Consider the following 22,825-nt stretch of genomic DNA (forward strand, 5'->3'; position numbering starts at 1 on the left):
CGGTGCAGGCAGGGGCAATGGGTGGTGTAGGCTGCAGAGGACACCTGACGAGGGCCCTGACACTTATTCTTTTTCAAATTAAGCACTGTAGCTAGGCCAATCATTTGGATCAGCAAAATATTTTGACACATAATGAAAACTTTGCACATCCCTAATCAAATGCATTGCATAACATACATTGTCATCTTTATTCCAGTTTAAGGATCCACTAAACTCTCTTCTAGACAACTTACATTTTTAGTCCTTCTGCATGGGCATGACTTGGCAGTTATATTCTGTACTGATGTTCAGAAATAGCTGGACAATAAACCAAATCACTAATTTGCTTTTAATGGGTTAAAGGGCAGGTTTTGTGAGCCAATAGCTCCTTTATTTAAGTATATCATTAATATTGTACCTTTTTGTCAGTTACCTGATATTACTTTTCAAGGAATCCAGGTGACACACTTGAACTTTACATATATAAACACCATAGGCCCATTTCTCAAAACTATTCACCAACACAATTTTATCATGCGTACACAAATAAAAAAAATTCGAGTGCAAAAAACTCGTTTTGCATTTCTCAGAAATAGTTTTATACTTGTAAAAGTTTTTTTTTCAAACGAAGATGTTTTTACGCCTATAAAAAAATATTGCACAAAAATTTTCAAGAGAGCAAATCTATACATTTGATTGGTGATGAGTTTCAGAAACCATTAGTCTTAACACAGATGTGGATACTCACAAAAAGGCTTCCCACTCCTACTCCCCTCAGAAAATGTGAGAAATGCTGCTAACTTGGGCAGGAGTAAATCTTTTTCCAGGGTGGGAAGGGAAGTGAAGGTGCACACCCTCAGAACTGGTGAGGGTTTAAAAAAGGGTTTATCTAGGGGAAGGACATTTTTTCAACATGGAAAAAAGAAAACAGTTATCAAGTGCATTTGCACTGGCACTCCATAAGCGAAGGTTGCATTCCCAAAAGTTTGGCAGGAGTATGCCTGGAAACCTGTTACAGCTGCACGTTTCTAGGAGTAAAGTAGAAAGAAATGTGAATTTGCGAACCGAATAATTCTCTACCAGTTGAGGTCAAAAGCCTCTATGTGCATATGTACTAATTTCTGTGAGAATGGGGCCAAATGTAATTAAAGCACTTTAAAATGCGACACAGACAACCTCAGATGAAACTGATTTCTATACACTTCCAATGTTCTCTGGCGTAGAGCGCGCTGAACGCTGCTGAGCCAACTTTGTAATTCACTCTCTGGGCATTAAGTACAACATGACAACTCTACAACACTCTTCCTCATCCATGGATCAGAAGATTTGGCCCATCTGGTCACCCACTTGGAGACTTAAAAAAGAGAGATAGAAAGAAACACAGAATTCTACAATATAAAGGACAATAGAATATGGTTTGATGGCCCATAAATTCACAAACTGACCATAGTTGGTTATTTTTTTTTTAAATCACAAAATATTTTTAAATAATTTTTTCTTTTGTTGTTTTGACAAAATGGCTAACAGGTATATGTCCTAGTCGTCAAATAACTGGATCATATTGTGCAATGATATTGCTGCAAAAATGTTCCTCATCTTCAGATTCTCCAACAATCACGCTGGTATATAAAGTTAAAATACATTATACAACGAGCAGGGTGCATGAGCGGGGCTTAAGGGATAGTGTAATGGGAGGGGAATGCAGATTTGGTAGTAGTACTGCGTGAGAGAAATACAATATTTTGTAAAATAACCAACATTTTTGAGGACTTTCAAAATAGAGAGGGAGGGAGTGTGTGTGCGTTTTTGTCTGTGTGTATATAAAAATTATTGGTGAAATCCGATAGAAACCTCATTGTACCCAAGTGGAAGCAGCTGTACCCAACTATTTATCATAAAATATATTTATTAGGGGGTGTGACGCCCCAACTACCCCCCTTGAAGCTACACCCCTGCGGGATAGGTCTCAAGAACTGAAAATTTTCATCACTCAGTAAACTAGTAGGTTTTATGAACCTGCTCAACAACACTATTCTCTTTTCTTTCCAGAGTAAGCGTTGTGGACTGTAATATAGAAAACCTGCAAACCTCAATGATGTTCCATGAACCAAGCGTATTAACGAATGTTGTGTCAGGCTAATATTAACAAGCCAGTAGGTCTGGCCTTGGCAAGTCAGTTTTTTTTAGGTTTGGCGCTTGTCAAGAGCTATTGATTTTACTGTTGGTCTCTTACTGTGTCATGCACAATTTTCTTCCACCCACTAGAGTAAAAAGCAATAGGTCATCCCCCTTCAGCCAGAGAACAGCATTTCACCAATTCAAACACACACGCAAAGTATTTCCCTTCAGTGCCAGGCAATGGGTGATTTCTGACACCCCAAAAAATGTATTTACTTTTAGCCGCTGTTTTGTTTCTGATTGACCAGGCCCAGCAGCTTTCCAACATTATTGTTTAGCAAAGCCCATGCTAATACAGAACAAACATTAACAAAGCCAAACTGAGATAGCCAATTCCAGACCTATTGGCATTACAAATGCTTCTTTATTTTATTTTTTATTTTAACATATAGAAGGCATTATAAGGAATAACAAGTAAAAATGCTACTGTGAAGGTGGACTACATATATTTGTGCCACCAGTCCTGACATTGAAGTGGGATACGTTTAGATGAATGTGCACATGTGCACAAGCAACATGCTTTAATTGCAGTGAAGAAAACCAATAACTGCGGTGCATGTAATTTTTATTATGATTTTCTTTATGTGCATAAATCTATCGCTAGGCCAAACCTAAAGCGCGATTCCTATGAAATATTACCAGCATTAGTGAATCCAAAAAATCTAGATTCTGTAGCTTGTTAGATTCTGTAGTTTGCTTTAACTGATGAGACTTCTCTTATGCAAGCCCTATAAGTTTGTTTTAAATCACATTCACATGCGATAGAATATTTATCACACACTCATCCAGGGCATCAAATTTATACTGAAGCTCTGGAGTTAATTAGTGCGTAAACCCTAATCTGCATAATGTAGAATGACAGCATGCACGTTGTTGACAAAAATGGCGCTGTTAAAAGTGCGATTTCATAAGATTACAACATAAAATATTTATCTGCATGCACCTAACATACTGTTCACAAATAAAATGAAAACAATATAGTAAAATGACTGAGGGGCATTGGTCAGTTCTCAGCCCCACTGAATTTTGCACCTTTTTTAAGCACGGGCATTGCAAAGACTTTTTATTGCAGCCCTTAAGAATCTGCCTAAAGTCTCCTGTATCAAAAAGTGAGGCAACAGTTCAAAAAGTAGAACAAAATGTGAAAATGAGAAAAGAAGTCAAGGTTACCCCGCTCTCCGGGCATGTGTGATATCAGAGTACAAACATTCATTGTAGGAACTCAAGGTCGTAGGGAACACTCCCTGCGTGCCAAGACCCGGGAGCCTGAAGGCCCTGGCCCAGCCCTGTGTTTTAATTCGTGCAATCAAGACAGTTTACCCAGAAAAACCCACATATGCATAATCGGGATGTTTCCGGAGTTAAGCTTTTTTTTAGTTTTATATAGTGCCAACTCATCCAAAGGTATGCTGAACATGAGCACCAGTTGCATTACAGATGGACACATTCATTTTGCTAGGCACAGGTAAATTAATTGATTTGCCCAGATCACACGGTGTTGAGCGTCCTTATAGAGATTCGAACCCAGTTCCCTAGATTTGAGGTCGACCGGTCTAGCCATTCGGCCACATCCTCCCCCAACCTTTATCACTGCTGTTGCTTTCTTGTCTCGAGAAGGACACTTCATCTCCCACTCCCCTGTGCCAGGCTAGTCGCCAGTGTTGGCCCCACTAACCTTGGTGCTCAGTAAACACTCTTTTACCCCTGGTGGCTGGGTGATTCCACACAAGTGACAGGGAACAGTTGTCTAAACCTGCTTTGTTGCTTCCATAAATACAAGATGAGCCACATGCTAATGAAAAGACACACATTGCATATAAAGTATTGAAAGCTTCAGAGTGCAGCGCTTCATTGACAGATAGAATTGTTAGGCACTAGACCTGAAAAGGTGGCAGCTTGTGTCTTACTAGCAAAAGATCCAGAATGGGCACACACGTGTCTCTTGTTTTATAAAGCGGAGTTTGCCTGGAAATGATGAAACTGGTTAGTTTTGTCTGTGCTGGGCTTGTTATCTTCCTTCAGACTGGGGCCAGACTCCGCCTGATTCACAGACAGACAGGTTACTCCATCACAAGGAGGGCTCCCGGTTTTATGGCATTTATTTTTTGTCTAATTCCGTCTGTATTTATACATTTTTTTTGGCCATTTTATTTGTATTTATACATATTTATTTTGTGTTTTTTGCGTATAAATGAAGTTGTAAAACTGTACATTTCCATATCTATTTAACTGATGGGCGGCCACTCATACTTTGATGTCTGGCATGTTTTAGCTATTTAAGCTGCCAAATATTACATAAGAATACACCCACTGGTAAATACTAGCATTATACCATAAATGAATATTGACATATGCCTTTATTTAGAGAAATTCCATCCTGCTTTTTTAATTTCCTGTGCTGTCTTTCTGCTCAGCTGCTGGCCTTCAATTCATGAAAGACTGCCTGGAGAGTCACATAAAAGAAGCAACGTTTTCTGTATTTATTCACTTTAAAAAATAAACGCAGACAGAAAACACTTTGTTTTCTGTCTGTATTTATCTGTCAAAATTAGTAAAAACGGAAAACAGGGAGCCTTAATCACAAGCATTGCTAGTGCATAATTTGTAAAACATTAAGTGCCAGGGCCCTTCTCGGAAGGCGACTGCAGCTTGAACGACCCATACCCTGCCAGCGCTGCCATGGACAGTACCAACATAACACCTAACCATCGCACTCCTACAAGTGTGACATTTCACACTATTTCAGGCCACACAAAGCTTAATATGGCATGAGAAGCTGGTTTGATTAATTTTCAATGTATATCGACTTAATGAACACGGTTGCTGTGCTCATGACAAAATTAAAAAGATAGTGCCACCATGTGGTTGACTGCCTCTAGAGCCTTAGTGACAATTAAGTGCCGGTGCCGAGCACCGCAAACCACCAGCACAAATTAAGCACTGAACATGGTGTATTACAAGTACCATAGGTTATAATGCAATCGTAATACAGCGGACGGGATATCTGTCACGTTTGTGGTGGAGTAACTCTTCCGCTGAACTCTAAATCGGACCCTCCGTGTGCTCTGGTATTTGCCAAGCCACCTTTCACTGCTAAAGCCAAAGTCCTGATGGCTGTGCGTGCAACCACTCACTCACAATAAACACTACCACCGGAGAGCCAGTAGCACAAACTTTGAAGGGTGTAGAATGGTGCTGTGTCTCTTGTAATGGATTCGTACAAAGTGACCATACAGGAGAAGCCGGAAAAAAGCTCCCGGTGAAGGATTGTACGATTGTCGAAGGAGTGGCCCTTATCTTTCAATGCATGCCATGAGAAGAAACTGGGTGCTTTATACACTTTATTAAAAAGTGACCCCGCATCCGTCATGAAACTGAGGGACAGAAATCTGCCCAAAATTCTCCTCAAAGCTCCATCCTTCTTGATTTTATGAGGGCTGCAGAAATATCGTTTTGTGCATATCTGACACTAACAACTGGGCTTTTTGATTTCCCACTCTCCACAGAGGAAGCCAGCACCTAGAGGTAATCAGTTTGGCACAGGCACTATACAAGTATATATATATGTACTCAGTCAGACCAAAAGGTAGAGATAGGAAAGAAAAACCAAAGGGTGAACAAAAAACAGAGCAGCCTTGTCATAGGGGGAGCACAAAGGCTGCAGGATGGCGCCTGCCTTACGCAACCTTCTTGCTCTCTCTTATCAGGCCTCATGCTCCAATCAATGACAAGGAAGCTGTTGGCCTCCAAGCGACTGCAGGGTGTGCACAGGCCTTTGTGTTCTGAGTTCCTGGAGGATATTGTTGAGTGGGTTACTGCTTGTACAAATATTTTCATTAATTCCTGTTTTCTCAAAGAAGGAATGGGACAGAACTGCCAGAATAGGCCAACATTGGCAGGATGTGAAGCCAGCATCCAAATCCCACTTTACCTGTCTTTCAGGAAGTCCTTAAAATGCATCTCTTCCAGTTTCATTTTAATTGTTTTTTAAAATATTTTTATTTGCATTTTCAACCAACAAGAACACAGCTGGCAAGTCACAAATGAATACCCACATGCCCTGGCTCCCTCCCACCCTCCCATCCAAAAACGACAGCATCATAATTATCAGCACCACAAGATCCCAGCTCCACCTGTAGGACATCCTCCCACCGCACTCTCCGCGTCCTGCAGCTCTCCCTGGGCCCCGGAGTTCCATCTGAATTGTTAATATATTTTTAAAGTTCCTACATTCACTTACCCTCTTATTGTGTTAATCTTGAGTGTGGGGAACTAGGAAGATGTAAGTGTGGGAGTAACAAGAAGGAGTGGTTGGAAAATGGGGAATATCTACTACAAAGTTGGAGGAGGAAAGGGAACATTCAGGAGAGGTTTAGAGATGGGCACTTGTAGATATGAAAACACAGCTGCAATAGGGTAAGTCACTTGCAGTTCATTAGAGACAAACCATCAACTACTCTGATATCCCTACAGCCCACACAGGCCCATCTCTAGTTTAACCAAGCCTTGGAGTAAATCACACGTCACGCATGGCCACTCACATATACTGCAAGGAGATCACATGGAAACCAATGGAAGCAGAGAATAGCACCAATAGTACAAAGACCAACGGCTAAAAAAACAAAAAAGAAATAAGAGAAAAAATTGTAATATAACTTCAGATATGGAATACAACCATATACACCACATTGCACAAATGCAGAACATAATAAAAAATAAAACAAAAAAATAAATGTACAAATTAGTCATTTAACTGTATACATTGATACAAAACTTGTAATGAAACTGTAAACATAACACATGCACATACACGGATGATAGATATGCGAATTCTTGGTGAATTATAAATATCACACTCATCTCCATCTAACACTACTCTACACACCGAAGGACCCATCATAACACTTTGTGTGACCCGAACACATGCACATAATGACTCAGAACGCAATTGTAGAAGGTGTCTGACTCCACAATGTCTTGCAGCAAGTGTAAGAGAGTGGAGTTCAGGCGTGAGCTCTATTTATGTCCTCCCAGCAGTAATGTTTGTCAGGTGTATAAATGTTTCTCTAGTGATGGCTATTTTCTTATTATTTTCACTTTATAGTTTTACACAGCAGAGGCAGAGATTGCCCCGATGCTATATAGAATGACATTTGATGGGGTTAAGCCTAAAACACATATGTAAAGTTACTATTCATAACTTTATAGTCATATATAGAGTTATGTGCCCTACCCGCTTTGTGCAATGGTGTGGGGACACATACCTCTACTACTAAGAGTAAATCTCCGTATGCCATTGGTAAGTTGCATTTTGGCAGAGATTTAGGCCCAGGCATCTGTGTAATTCTACATGTGCAGACATTTCCACCCATAGAGTTACCTTTGTGAATTAGACCCAAGGGGGCTTATTCAGGAGCCCTTGCGTCACTTTTACGACGCCGGTGCGTCACTTTTTGTGACGACCAGCTGCGTAACAAATTTGCCTAGTTGCACCATATTTACAAAGTGACGCATCTAGGTAGATGAGTACCTTTGTAAATCCCTGCGCCACATTATACCTGCGCCAGGTATAATGTATGCGGAGGGCGTTCTGATGCAAGAAAGGGTCATAGAAGTGACGCAGTGAAATCTATAAGATTTCACTGCGCCACTTTTAGGTTGCAAATGCATCAATATCCTACGCCTGCCTCATGGCAGGCGTAAGTGTGACGCAGGCACATTTCACATGGGATTTGCCCATGTGTAATGACCCATTGCTTCACTTTTGTGACACACTCCAGTAATGCGTCATTTTTGCGACTACAGATACGTCAGAAATACTGAGGTATCTGTAACTCCTTGCACCATGATGCGTCATACTGTAAATATGACACATCATTGGTGTTGCAAGGAGGGCACAATGAAAAGTTACGCATCGCTGTTTTCTCTCAGCGGTGCGTCACTTTTCATAAATGAGGCCCAAGGTTTTTAGGTTGAATTTCAATAATCTTGAAACTACAAAGTATGTTTTTCTAGTTTTTAAATTTTATTTTGCATTTACCTTCATTTTGTAAACATGTTGATCCCACCTTTGACTTCCCTTTCCTGCCTTCATCTTTCACCTCTCCTTCCAGATTTCTTTATTGCATCTACATGAGAATCTGCTCCCATCTCCTATTTTGGGTTTCTGCACATCCTGTGCTTTGCTATGTATTATTTTGCTCCTTCTGTCCTGTTCAACAGGCAAAGGCTTTATTGGGCATATTTTCCTGGCCGTATAGATACTTTTGGGAGCTTTTTTATATTTTATTCCAACCTCATTGTGTTGCATTTTTTTGGTCGAGCCTGGGAGGTGCATGTGTGCTCTGCGAGGCCTGCTGTATTCAGGTATGGACTTGAAGCTCTGCCCACTCTCCGTCCATATTTTTTCATTGGCTTATGTCATTGTCCACTGTAAACTGTGGCTGTTATTGGTCAATAGGCCTTAGTACCGCCTTGTCTCATTTTGTAACCTCCCATGGCGACACCCCCTGTTACATGTGTTGTTACACAGTAAGCTTTAATTACAGCCTCCGAGCACTATTGTCTCAAATAGCTTTGTCCTGCCTCCTGTTGCAGGCGGGACACACTCTCTCTTAATGCTTTAAAAATAAAAATGTATAGCACGGGCGTCGGACGTATTTACAACGCATTTGTGAGCGTTTAAGCTCTTGGCATTGTAAATAACAATGCCTTTTATTTATCTGTTGTAAAAATAACACATAAATAAAAGGCATTGCCATATACAATGCCAATAGCACAAACTTTCGTAAATGCGAGACCTACTGCTTGGCAAATGCTTGTTTACTTTTGCAGAGTGACTAGGATCTCAGCAAAGCAGAGAAACACCTCTAGTCTGCCCTCTTCTTAAATGGCCAGATTCCAATAGAGGCAGCGCATAAAACATTTTTTTAAAATAGAAATAAAATAATTACTGCAAGGGCCAAAGTTTTTCTTTGGAGTCTGCTGCCGTCACTGCTGAATGGTGAGGTCAGCGAATACCAATGCTGCATATTTTTGTACCCATGCCCCTTTCATCCATCACCCTACACATTGCTTTTTCTTCACCTCAGTCTTGTAGATTTGTTTTTCATTGATGCTAAGGCGATTGTGTCCTGCGATTATTTCCAAAGCTTCTTGTTGCTGTCACTTTAAGTGTCCTTAATGTGCATCTCATTGAGTACAATGGGGTGCACATTTTCCTAAAAGAGGAAGACTTGAACATGGTCCAACTGTTTTATAATAAATGCTTTTATACTATCTCGCGACACTACCTAAAGCCATTTGCAATCAGGGCTGTGGGCTATGAGCAAAGCCTGCTGTAAAACTGTTCAAACAAACAAGACCAGCAGAAGATGGGTGGATATAGCTGAGACTCTTATTCATAGCATTATTATGAGTATATTTTTAGTACAACATGAAGTTGTGACATGAAGAAATGGGGCCTGTCACTGGCACATACTATCTCCAGTGCTCTGTTTATGCTCTCCGCTGGAAGGCTGCGGTGAGGGGGACAGCCCACTCTGTACCGGAGGCTGAGTGTCCAAGGATGTTCCACATGTCACCATCAGCTTTACGAGAGAACAACGCATAAATGAACTTTTTATGTCAAATTGTGATTTCTACTCTGTTCCAGGCACTTTATCCTTATCTTCCCCAATGACCGGGTGAACATCAGTCAAAAACTCACTTAAAATATAAAAAAGTAAATTTGGATGTGCCTACAGGGATATGTATCATTGACAACACTTTTGTTAATGGATATTATGGTCTTATACTAAGATCACAAACAAAGTGCAAATTCCAGGAAATTAAGTTGAGTTGAATGGACAGCGCTGCGATCTAAAATTTCATTGAAATTAGCTAGTTATGATTAGCTATGTAATCATAAGCCCAATGCAGAGTTTATTATTTCAGTCCTGACAGCAGAGATATTTTTAGAAAGGTGATGCGGAGAAAAAGGCTATAGTAACAGTGACCTTTAGTAGGCGTCTTTGTACACATACAGGTTTGTTGATATGGCAATGACAAGATGTGTATAAAAAGAATAGGTAGAGATAAAATGTTAAAGCACCACACAGTTGTTTTATATGTAGAAGCAAGCCTGCAATACCACTGACCAATACTAGGTGTCCCTGCATGTTACTATAAGTCAAGGCTGCAGTACCTCTGACTGTCACTCGGTTGCTTAAAGTTGTTTTAGATAGGTAAACAAAAACAATTATCGGTTGCTCATTCAATTATTATGTTGAGAAAGGTAACTGCACATTTTAAATAGCCTCAAGTGTGCTGCGGTATTTTATGAAAAATAATTTATTTACCAAAATTCTATTTTCATTTTCTTTGAGGGTGGACATATCTTCAAATACTTCTGGCAGATATCACAACATTTCCTGTACATATAATGTGCCTGCCATACCAACCTATGCACAACTGAACAGTGCTTAATTTGAGCAGGTGATTTCTGGTGCTTAGCACCAGCACTTAATTGTCAACAACGGCGCATAGGAGGCCCCTAACAGTCTGAACCGTCAGACCGAAACTAGAAGAACGGTGACACAGGCCCTCGTCAGCAGCAGACTGGACTATGGCAAAACACTCTACGCAGGAATCCCAGCCGAACACCTACGACGACTACAACGCATCCAAAATGCCTCCGCCCGACTGATCATCAACGTACCCCGCTGCAGCCACATCACCCCCCACCTGAGAGACCTACACTGGCTCCCAGTTGACAAGAGGATCACCTTCAAGCTCCTCACCCACACACACAAAGAACTCCACAACGCCGGGCCAGCCTACCTAAACAGCAGACTCAGCTTTTACACCCCCACCCGCCAGCTCTGCTCCGCCAGCCGCGCCCTCTCCGCTGTCCCCCGCATCCAACGAACGACCTCCGGCGGCAGATCATTCTCCTACCTCGCTGCCATGACCTGGAACACTCTCCCTACCCACCTATGGCAGACCCAAGACCTACTCGCCTTCAAAAGAATCCTCAAGACCTGGCTCTTCGAGCAGTAGCGGCACCCCCTCCCCTCAGAGCCTTGAGACCCTAACGAGTAAGTAGCGAGCTTTACAGGTACTTTGTTTGATTAATTGATTGAATTGCCTCAGTTGTAGCAGTGTGTTGGTTAGTAGTTGTGTAGGTACCGTCATTGGCAGCGCTGGCAGGTGCTATGGTGGTGCGAGCTGCAAACGCCTCCAGACAAGGGCCCTGACACTTATGCTTTTTACAAGCTGAGCACTGGTGCTGCATGACATTAATGAGGATTATGAATCCGAAACCGGTCCCAGGATGCTTGTTTCCGGTCCAGGGAAGACATGGCTTGGCAGTTCGGGCTGGACTGTTCCCATGAGGCACAGGGTCAGACTGATTTGCATATGGCCATATCTGAACTGGGGCGGCAGAGTGGGCTAAAGAACGGTGATGGATTAAACCCAGATCAGTTGACTGGGGGTGAGTGTTTGATTTGCTCAAACGCTCCATCCATCATCCCCTTTTGTATCACATGACATTAAGGCAGTGCTATGGGATGCTGCTAGTGGAAAGCCAGAACCTGTTTTCCAGGTCAATCGAATTAATTGGCAAACCTGATGACACTATGTAATTTTATAGAAAGCTGCAGGTAAAGTCTTATTAATTAATTAATAATTTATGTTAGGGCCGGCATACTTGTAAGTGATTTTCGGCCAGAACCTACTATACCCCCCCTTGCAATGTACTTCTGTACATAAATTTACCCTGTTTTCTACAACAAATAAAAATAAGTTGCTGGAGATCAGTGGTATAGCAAGAGCGGTTAGTGGGGGGTGATCCGCCCGTGTGGCATGATTTTTTGTGGCAGCGGCCTCTCCCCCTTACCTGTGGCCGTAGCGGGGTGGCAAACGCTGGATTTGCCAGGACTCCCCCAACCCCCCCCATTCTTATATTTGGCCGCCGCGGGCGGCAAACACATGGACCGCCACGGACAGCAAAAGGCCCAGCTACGCCACTGCTAGAGATAGATGCTGTCATAATAGCCTGAGTAGATGAACACCAGGATGTGCTATAGAAATATTCAAGTCTCACAGCAAAGTTACAATCACATCCTACTACCAATGCTTTGCCGCATATTGCCACAATAACTCCACAACATTGGTATGATTCCAAATATTTTGTGGGACAGAGGAATCCAAGGGCTCTGAATAAACCATATCCCAAATAGAAGAATCGTATCACACAGAAGCCATTATTAGTCAAGTGAAATAGGAGATTAAAAGCTATGTAGCATGAAAGGAAAGACACCATCTAGCAAACGCCTTGTTGATCTCTCAATAGCAGCAACAAGTATGAGTTAAAAAACATATCTGCAACTTGTATCCTTGGGTAGGCAGACAAAATATCGAAATTAAAATATCGATATACAATAATATCGATGTTTTAATTGCGACAGTACAGAATATCGATGTCCAAAATATCGACAGACAGAATATCGTTTTTTTAAGGTATGTATGTTACTAATATCGAATTTTACTAATATCGAATTTTTTTTTAGTGTTATGTATTTTATTATGTTGTTTATATGTTTGTTAAACATGTTTTGTAATGTATGTTTGAAAATTTGTAAATTTGTTTACATTTTGCGTTTTAGTATCAGAGCGGGTTGTGGGTTTATAGGGGAATAGGGTGGGAAGTAATGTAATAATAATTAATTAATTAATATATGTTTGTAAATATTTTTAATTAATAATTAATTGGTAATTAATTAATATTAATTAGTTAATTAATTAATATAATTTTGTACATATTTTTAATTAATAATTAATTGGTAATTAATTAATAATAATTAGTTAATTATATTAATTAGAGTATTTTTTTATATATAATTTTTTGTTATTGTTAATTAATTAATTGGGAAAAAATAATATTAATTATTAAATTTAATTAATTACAGCTAATGTGCTAATATATTTACTTTATTGTGATTGTTAATTAATAATTAATTGGTAATTAAATAAGATTAATTAATTTTGGGTAAAGGAGTATTTTTAGGGTTCAGGGTCAGTTTTCAGTTTTTGGGTAAAGGGGTATTTTTAGGGTTCAGGGTCAGTTTTCAGTTTTTGGGTAAAGGGGTATTTTTAGGGTTCAGGGTCAGTTTTCAGTTTTTGGGTAAAGGGGTATTTTTTGGGTTCAGGGTCAGTTTTCAGTTTTTGGGTAAAGGGGTATTTTTAGGGTTCAGGGTCAGTTTTCAGTTTTTGGGTAAAGGGGTATTTTTTGGGTTCAGGGTCAGTTTTCAGTTTTTGGGTAAAGGGGTATTTTTAGGGTTCAGGGTCAGTTTTCAGTTTTTGGGTAAAGGGGTATTTTTAGGGTTCTGGGTCAGTTTGGGGTTTTTGGGTAAAGAGGTATTTTTAGGGTTCAGGGTCAGTTTTCAGTTTTTGGGTAAAGGGGTATTTTTAGGGTTCAGGGTCAGTTTTGGGTTTTTGGGTAAAGGGGTATTTTTAGGGTTCAGGGTCAGTTTTGGGTTTTTAAGGTACAGTCGTACAGGGTAAAAATAAAATAAATTTAAATTAAATCAATTAAAGGAAATAAAAAAAATAAAATTACATTAAATTAAGTTTTTAATTTATTTTAAATGTATATGTACTAGTTTGAATTTTTTAATTATGTTTTAATATTTTTATTTAATATTTGTAAAATTATATGTATTTTAAAATTATTTTTACATTATTATTAATACATTTAAAAAAACGATATTTTTAATTTCGATATTTTTGTACTACGATATTATTTTTTCGATATTTTTGTACTTACCTTTATGAAGATATGACTCCCATATTTTTGATTTCGATATTTTTGTGTCGATATTTTTGTATGTAGATATTCTGTCTGTCGATATTATGTCAGACATTCGTATCCTTGAGTGCAAATGGGTTCCCGGTGAAAATCGATAAGGGTCTTTTTACATATCTATTGTATAACTATTAATCCAACAGAGAAATGGGCTGAACTGACGTATGTGATCTGACCAATGTTCGGGAGCTGAGGTTGTGCCAACTAGAAGGTAGATTATAGGAATAATGCGCCCAGGCAGTTCTTGGTCTGGTTTCATGTCATCATTGTGCCCAGTTATAAATGCAATATTGTTTAGTGGACTCCTTTGAGGAACATGTCCATGGTTCGGTTTCATTAGCAGGATCTGATTAAGTAAAGAGGTCCATGTCCCCTAGGGATGTGTTTGGTGAGTTTCTTGGAAGGCTTCTGTTCAACCAGATCCAGAAAGTTAGCTGAAGAACCCATTTTGCAAAGGAGCTCGCTGGATGGAGGGAACAGGTCCTGTAAAACACAGGTTTGGACTTCATCTAATTTGCTCGGATTATGCCCCAACAAACAACAGTCCTTGTCTTGTAGACCTAAGGTCGGATTTTGATGGTGCAGATAGGGCAAATTGTGGATGGCATAAGGTTCGGTCTTGCCAGAATACTTGTGTGATTGCCAGCTGTGGCCCGTGCAGGTAAGAGCGGTGGAGTGGTGGAGCCGGTTTGGGGGAGATTCGACAGACGACCACGAGGGAAAATTAAATAAATATTGAATTTTAGGTGTAAAATAAAATGTATGCTCTTTTTGTGAGATTCCCCCAAATACTTCTATTTAGATCAGTGATACTCAAAGTACGGCCCGGGGGTCGCATGCGGCCCACCTGACTTTTACCTAAGGTCCAATGGTCAACAGCAGCGCTCGGCTGCTGTTTACTTGGCTAAGCCCTAACATTAAACATTTGTTAAATAAAGGGGCAAGCATTTATTTTCAGGTTAATTGAAGTTAAAGACAGGAAGTAACTAGGGCGTCCTGCATGGCTTAACTTTAGAACATCCTTCATTTTTAAAGACATCATGCAACTAATCTGTACAAATATGATAAAGTCTCTTCTAAATTCAAAACGTTTTTCATTAACATGCAGAACCGTTTTACCTCTGATGGTGAGCCACACAACTATGACTACTTGCCCGGTCTATTGGTAGTGACCTCACATGACATCACAACAGTTGCGGCATGACTCGCGGGTGACGGGGTAATTTACCCGGTTCGATGCTGATGACGAAACCGCTCCGTCATCAGCTGCGGGTGCGCTGTGCTGATGACGGAGCGGTTCCGTCATGGCCCGGCCGCCGCGCCTGCACGGCGCTGATTTCGCGCCTGCGCGGCACATTCTATTAGGCGGGCGGGGCCATGACGGAACCGCTCCGTCACTAGCACAGCGCAACCGCGGCTGGAGACGGAGCGGTTCTGTCACCAGCATGCGGCTGCCGTGCGTCCGCCCCGCCCGTATAGCGCTGCGGCGGAATAGCCGCCGCAGCGATGTGGTTAAAAAAAATGTTTTCTTACCTTTGCCTCTGGTCTCACGTCGTGTCTCCTCTCTCTGCTCCTCACAGAAAGCAGGCAGCCTCCCTTGCCTCCCCTAAGCCAATCAACATTTCAGTCAGTTTTATGTTGTGCATCATAAGCCCAACAATTCTGAAACTGTACATTTTTGAGGGATTTTTCTGTTTTTTTGGTTTTGCCATTACTTTGTGGAGCGCAGTACACTTGCCATCTCCACGCCATGCATCCAACATCCCACTCGCTGAAGGCAATGAGTCAGTGGCACTAGGTTCATGGTATGGCTGTCATCTGTGCCCAAGTGGCTTCTTCTTATCTGTTGGGCAGAGAGGGTGGCTTCAACCATTTACAGCTGTTACTGAGCCTTTCCCTGAACCCCCTCTTCTCCTCCAACCATTTTGCGGGGCCTTTAATTGTGCTCATTAGGCACTGAGAGGTGGTCATAGCAGGGACATCTTATGGATTTTGGGGGCCTGGGGACAAACATATTTTGGAGGCCTCTGTTCGGAACAGCTTTGAATTCATGATCCATTTTCAGTTCTTTAGTACCCTCCTTGGCTAGGTCACTGATAGCGCATATTCTAAATCTGTTTACATCTAATATTTAGTGATAGGTATGTGGGTTTTCAATTTAATAACAGCAGCAGCTCAACAATATTGCAAATAATATCTGTGACCCTCTCCCATTTTCTCTACACGAGGCCCTGTTTTGTTCTAAAAGATACATTTTTTATGAATGTTGCAGGAAACATAAACACAACATGCAACATGTACTGTGATGGTCTTCCACTGATCACCTACATTAAAAATAAATTAAAGGAAAACAGTATTTAAAACAATTTGTTAAATAATTATTCCAGGTCATCAGGACAGCCTCTACAGTACAGAGCTGGCTCTATAAGGGGGCCCCTGAAAAACTGGGGCCCTGGGCCAGCACCCAATTTGCCCATGCCTTAAAACAACTCTGGGTCATGGCTTTGATATCCTCAAGGAGGATATTTGTGATGTCATCTGTGACATCATTTTCGAGGTTATACGCCCTGCATTGAGAGGGGTTTAGGTTGCGTCGCTTACCATAACTGGCTTACTTCAGTGTTTTTAGAGATTACAGGCTACAACTTCACATGCCTTTTACAGATTTCTAGGTTGAACTTCTCAAGCCTTCTATGACTCCTAATGATTTTCTCTCCTTTTCTGCAGAGTTTTATGATGATTTCGCAGAGGGTCGAGAATGTGTCAACTGCGGCGCCATGTCCACGCCGCTATGGAGGAGAGACGGCACGGGTCACTACCTGTGCAACGCCTGCGGACTCTACCACAAGATGAACGGCATCAACCGGCCACTGATCAAGCCCCAACGAAGGCTGGTGAGACTGACCTGCTGCATGACTCTACTGGGCTCTTGGGTTAATCATTCCTCTTTTCTCTCTTCAATTGAGGGTGAAAGGCCAAAATATAGCATCATTGCATTAATTGATTTAGTAAAAAGACTTTAAAGACAAAGAGATAGGAGTCCTCTCCATATAAAGCAATGTAAGGCATTCATTGATGATCCTGTTTTTGTAAATCCTGATCAACATGTCCTCTAGAAGGGTCTTGGGAGTGAACTGAGGTATAAGATAAAAGTTGCATACGTGTATGCGAGGGTTAAACCAAGGGCAATTGCTGTGTCAGATCATATTAGTGATCTAGAGGGATCTTCCCAAATTAGAGATTCAGATTTTGTAATACCAAAACATTTCAGGCAGCAGATGAGGTGCGGAGAACCGTATCCTTCAAATGCCCCTGGAACCTTGTGATATTTCCAGGTAGAATCCCTACTTTCTTCTCTAAAATACTGAATTAAAGGCAGACGAAGAAGTTTGTCGGATCCTAGAGGTAAACCACGTCCTGGATCAGACCATGTACTGGATCCTTGTGGCACATCTTCCTTGCGCGCCCCCTGTTCTCCCGCTGTTTCTTGGGTACACAAACCTCCGGTTCTGGTTTACGCTTCATCCCACTCCTCCAAGGTCCCTCCATCTGCCATCTTTTCATTTTTGTTTATTGTAACTGCACCATTGTGCCTCTATCCTCATCTGCCTATGCCTTCTCACGGTCTGTCCGCATTACGTGGGTGTCCCCTGCAACCATTACTTGTTGGATAATTGGAATTACAGTAAAAGCGACAGATCGGAGCATCACTTGTACATCTTCAAGTTTATATTTCATTGCTCTTGAAAGTAGCAAGAGATCTAGGAATCAAGGACGGATGGACCTTCAGGCATGTCAAATATAGGGCTTAAAAGTATAGAACCAGGTAAAAGTTCCAGTCCAGAACTCAAGGATGCCATTGTACCGTAGATGAGTTGCGTGCATGCGCAAGTGTCAGTCTTGGCTCCAGAGAGGCTTGTCGCTCCCCTCTAGAGATTCAGCCATGCCCAGGATGCATCAGCATGATTTGAAATTGTCGTTAGAGGGACAGCTCTCTCACGTTGACTAGAATCTCCAATATCATCAATCTATATGATCTCTCTACTCGACTGAAACAACTATGATATATTTCTTAGTCCACTGCCATGGTCACTCAGCATCATGTTCATCTGACTCTGCATGTAGGGCACCGGGGGTTGCCCTTCCATTAGCTTTAGTGGAAGATGGTTGCAATGGGCATTCCTTGCTGGAACCCTAACCAATCGTCTCCAAAATAACACAAGGGCATGATTGCCCTCAACCCTCATTTCTGAGAATGCAGCTCCCAGGGCCTAGTTCTGTTCTCATTTTATTCTGGCCTTGTTCTTCCTCTAGATTGCCATGGGCAGTCTGGAGAGTGCTGCTCTAGGTGCCAAATGCTGGATAATTTTTCACATATCTTCACTTTCTTGCTGGTCTTCTTTATTTCTCACTCCTAAGCCCCTCCTTCACTGCAAGTTGTGCAGATCTACACTGGTACTTCATGGCTTCCTCACAGATCCCTACAGTGCATTGTGGTTGTACAAACCCTTCACACTATGATGACCCTTCCTACCAGGAGGACCAGATTTTCTATACATCACCTCTACTGTCCAATTCCATCTTACCATGATAGTGACCTAAATCATGACATCAGAGTTCACTAAGAGGTTTTGTTGCAATACCTGACCATTTCATCACTTCTGTCTTGCAGTTGTGAGACTTTACCAGTTTGAGTGAGATCTGCATAGCACAGTTGTCAGTGGTGAGATGTCAAAGTTCGATTTGGCAGCAGCTGAAGAAGAGATCACACTTATGATAGGATGTGGGAATTACAGCCTCGTCAGTTGTTTAACACTGTGACTGGTGGTAACATGTAAGGGACAGAAGCTCCAATGCTGTGCACCCACCCACCATGTGAGGGCATTAAAGAAGATGTAGGACAGCTGAGTTCCTGTAATCTCAAGCACTGAGTTCATCCACCGATCACAAACCCAGCAATAGTTCATTTATTACTATGTATGTGTATGTGGGGAAGGAGTAGTAGTAAATTGCTCATCTGCCTAGGAATTTGACGTACAGTAGATCACTGTAAAAAAACACTCACAGCGCCCCAGTAGAGCAGTGTGATCTTTGGCATGTCACTTGACCACCTTGCGACTTCCTGGAGTCACACTTGATTATTAATAGCAATAACGTAAGTATGCATTGCCATAAAACAATGACGTACTCATGAACAGGCCCAGTTAATTTGTAACTTTTCTTAATCTCGATTCAACCGGAGTTAAGTTATATTTATCAAAACCAGATCAGGCTTTCCCAAAGCATGGCTCAACCAGCCAGAGGCTAAGAGAACAAATAAACAACTTCAGCAACACATAGAGTTATGTCACGTAATGGAGCTTATTACATCACCGCTAAAAGTAGCAGACTAAAGAGTTTTAAAAACATTTTTCTAATAGGACCTCATCCACTGACATAGAAGCCTTTTCCAAAATATATGGATCAGCAAAATAGTTAAGTAAAGAACCTATAAATATATGCATTCAGTTTGCTCCAGATGTTTACATTTTAGCTAATGAGGATACCAAACTAATTGTATTTAATAATTAGGAATTGTGTGTACATGTTAGGACTGAAACTGTTAGTAGGGTCCCTCTCCTGTTAATTAGTGGCAGACTCATCAGTAAGTGGCTGCAGCCTAGATTCTAAACAGATACTCTCACTCCACCCATACAACTGATACTCTGACTCCACCCACACAACGGATACTCTGACTCCACCCGCACAATGGATACTCTGACTCCACCCATTCAACTGATACACTGACTCCACCCACACAATGGATACTCTGACTCCACCCATATAACCACCCATATAACTGTAACTCTGACTCCACCCACACAATGGATACTCTGACTCCACCCGCACAACTGATCCTCTGACTCCACCCACACAATTGATGCTCTGACTTCACCCACACAACGGATACTCATCCACCCATACAACTGATACTTTGACTCCACCCATACAACTGATACTCTGACTCCACCCACACAACTGATACTCTGACACCACCCACACAATGGATACTCTGACTCCACCCGCACAACGGATACTCTGACTCCACCCATTCAACTGATACCCTGACTCCACTCACACAACGGATACTCTGACTCCACCCATACAACTGATACTCTGACTCCACCCATACAACTGATACTCTGACTCCACCCACACAACTAATACTCTGACTCCACCCGTACAACTGATAATCTGCCTCCACCCATGCAACGGATACTCTGACTTCACCCATACAACGGATACTCTAATTCCACCCACACAACTAATACTCTGACTCCACCCGTACAACTGATACTCTGACTCCACCCACAAAACTGATACTCTGACTCCCCCATACAACTGGTACTCTGTCTCCACCCACACAATGGATACTTTGACTCCACCCATACAACTGATACTCTGACTCCCCCATACAACTGATACTCTGACTCCACCCGCAAAACAGATACTTTGACTTAACCCATACAACTGATACTCTGACTCCACCCACACAACAGATACTCTGACTCCACCCACACAATGGATGCTCTGACTTCACCCACACAACGGATACCCTGAATCCACCCAGACAACTGATACTTTGACTCCACCCATACAACTGATACTCTGACTCCACCCACACAACTGATACTCTGACACCACCCACACAATGGATACTCTGACTCCACCCGCACAACGGATACTCTGACTCCACCCATTCAACTGATACCCTGACTCTACCCACACAACAGATACTCTGACTCCACCCATACAACTGATACTCTGACTCCACCCACACAACTAATACTCTGACTCCCCCATACAACTGGTACTCTGTCTCCACCCACACAATGGATACTTTGACCTCACCCATAAAACTGATACTCTAATTCCACCCACACAACTAATACTCTGACTCCACCCACACAACTGATACTCTGACTCCACCCATACAACTGATACTCTGACTCCCCCATACCACTGATACTCTGACTCCACCCGCACAACAGATACTTTGACTTAACCCATACAACTGATACTCTGACTCCACCCACACAACGGATACTCTGACTCCACCCACACAACTGGTACTTTGGCTCCACCCACACAACCGATACTCTGGCTCCCTCATACAACTGATACTCTGACTCCACCCACACAACTGATACTCTGACTCCACCCACACAACTGATTCTCTGACTCCCCCATACAATTGATACTCTGACTCCCCCATACAACTGATACTCTGACTCCACCCACACAAAGGATACTCTGACTCCACCCATACATCAGATACTCTAACTCCACCCACACAACTGATACTCTGACTCCACCCACACAACTGATACTCTGACTCCCCATACAATTGATACTCCACCCTTACAACTGATACTCTGACTCCCCATACAACTGATACTCTGACTCCACCCATACATCGGATACTCTAACTCCACCCACACAACTGATACTCTGACTCCCCCATACAATTAATACTCTGACTCCACCCTTACAACTGATACTCTGACTCCCCCATTCAACTGATACACTGACTCCACCCACACAATGGATACTCTGACTCCACCCATATAACCACCCATATAACTGTAACTCTGACTCCACCCACACAATGGATGCTCTGACTCCACCCACACAATGGATGCTCTGACTCCCCCATACAACTGATACTCTGACTCCCCCATTCAATTGATACTCCACCCTTACAACTGATACTCTGACTCCCCATACAACTGATACTCTGACTCCACCCATACATCGGATACTCTAACTCCACCCATACATCGGATACTCTAACTCCACCCACACAACTGATACTCTGACTCCCCCATACAATTAATACTCTGACTCCACCCTTACAACTGATACTCTGACTCCCCCATTCAACTGATACACTGACTCCACCCACACAATGGATACTTTGACTCCACCCATACAACTGATACTCTGACTCCCCCATACAACTGATACTCTGACTCCACCCGCAAAACAGATACTTTGACTTAACCCATACAACTGATACTCTGACTCCACCCACACAACAGATACTCTGACTCCACCCACACAATGGATGCTCTGACTTCACCCACACAACGGATACCCTGAATCCACCCAGACAACTGATACTTTGACTCCACCCATACAACTGATACTCTGACTCCACCCACACAACTGATACTCTGACACCACCCGTACAACTGATACTCTGACTCCACCCACAAAACTGATACTCTGACTCCCCCATACAACTGGTACTCTGTCTCCACCCACACAATGGATACTTTGACTCCACCCATACAACTGATACTCTGACTCCCCCATACAACTGATACTCTGACTCCACCCGCAAAACAGATACTTTGACTTAACCCATACAACTGATACTCTGACTCCACCCACACAACAGATACTCTGACTCCACCCACACAATGAATGCTCTGACTTCACCCACACAACGGATACCCTGAATCCACCCAGACAACTGATACTTTGACTCCACCCATACAACTGATACTCTGACTCCACCCACACAACTGATACTCTGACACCACCCACACAATGGATACTCTGACTCCACCCGCACAACGGATACTCTGACTCCACCCATTCAACTGATACCCTGACTCCACCCACACAACAGATACTCTGACTCCACCCATACAACTGATACTCTGACTCCACCCACACAACTAATACTCTGACTCCCCCATACAACTGGTACTCTGTCTCCACCCACACAATGGATACTTTGACCTCACCCATAAAACTGATACTCTAATTCCA

The 22,825-nt window shown here is 42.1% G+C and overlaps 1 protein-coding gene across 3 annotated transcripts in view; it reads left to right on the forward strand.

Annotated features, from left to right (window-relative positions):
* The window catches only part of GATA4 (GATA binding protein 4), a 172,885-nt gene that overhangs the window by 108,699 nt on the left and 41,361 nt on the right, over nucleotides 1-22,825 (forward strand). For all 3 annotated transcript variants that reach the window (XM_086926188.1, XM_086926187.1, XM_086926189.1), the window contains one exon: nucleotides 16,733-16,899. In XM_086926188.1, coding sequence (XP_086782314.1) covers nucleotides 16,733-16,899 — 167 coding nt within the window. The remainder of the gene's footprint in view (nucleotides 1-16,732; nucleotides 16,900-22,825) is intronic.

The sequence above is a fragment of the Lissotriton vulgaris genome, chromosome 6 (assembly GCF_964263255.1).
Source record: "Lissotriton vulgaris chromosome 6, aLisVul1.2, whole genome shotgun sequence".
Lineage (NCBI taxonomy): Eukaryota > Metazoa > Chordata > Amphibia > Caudata > Salamandridae > Lissotriton > Lissotriton vulgaris.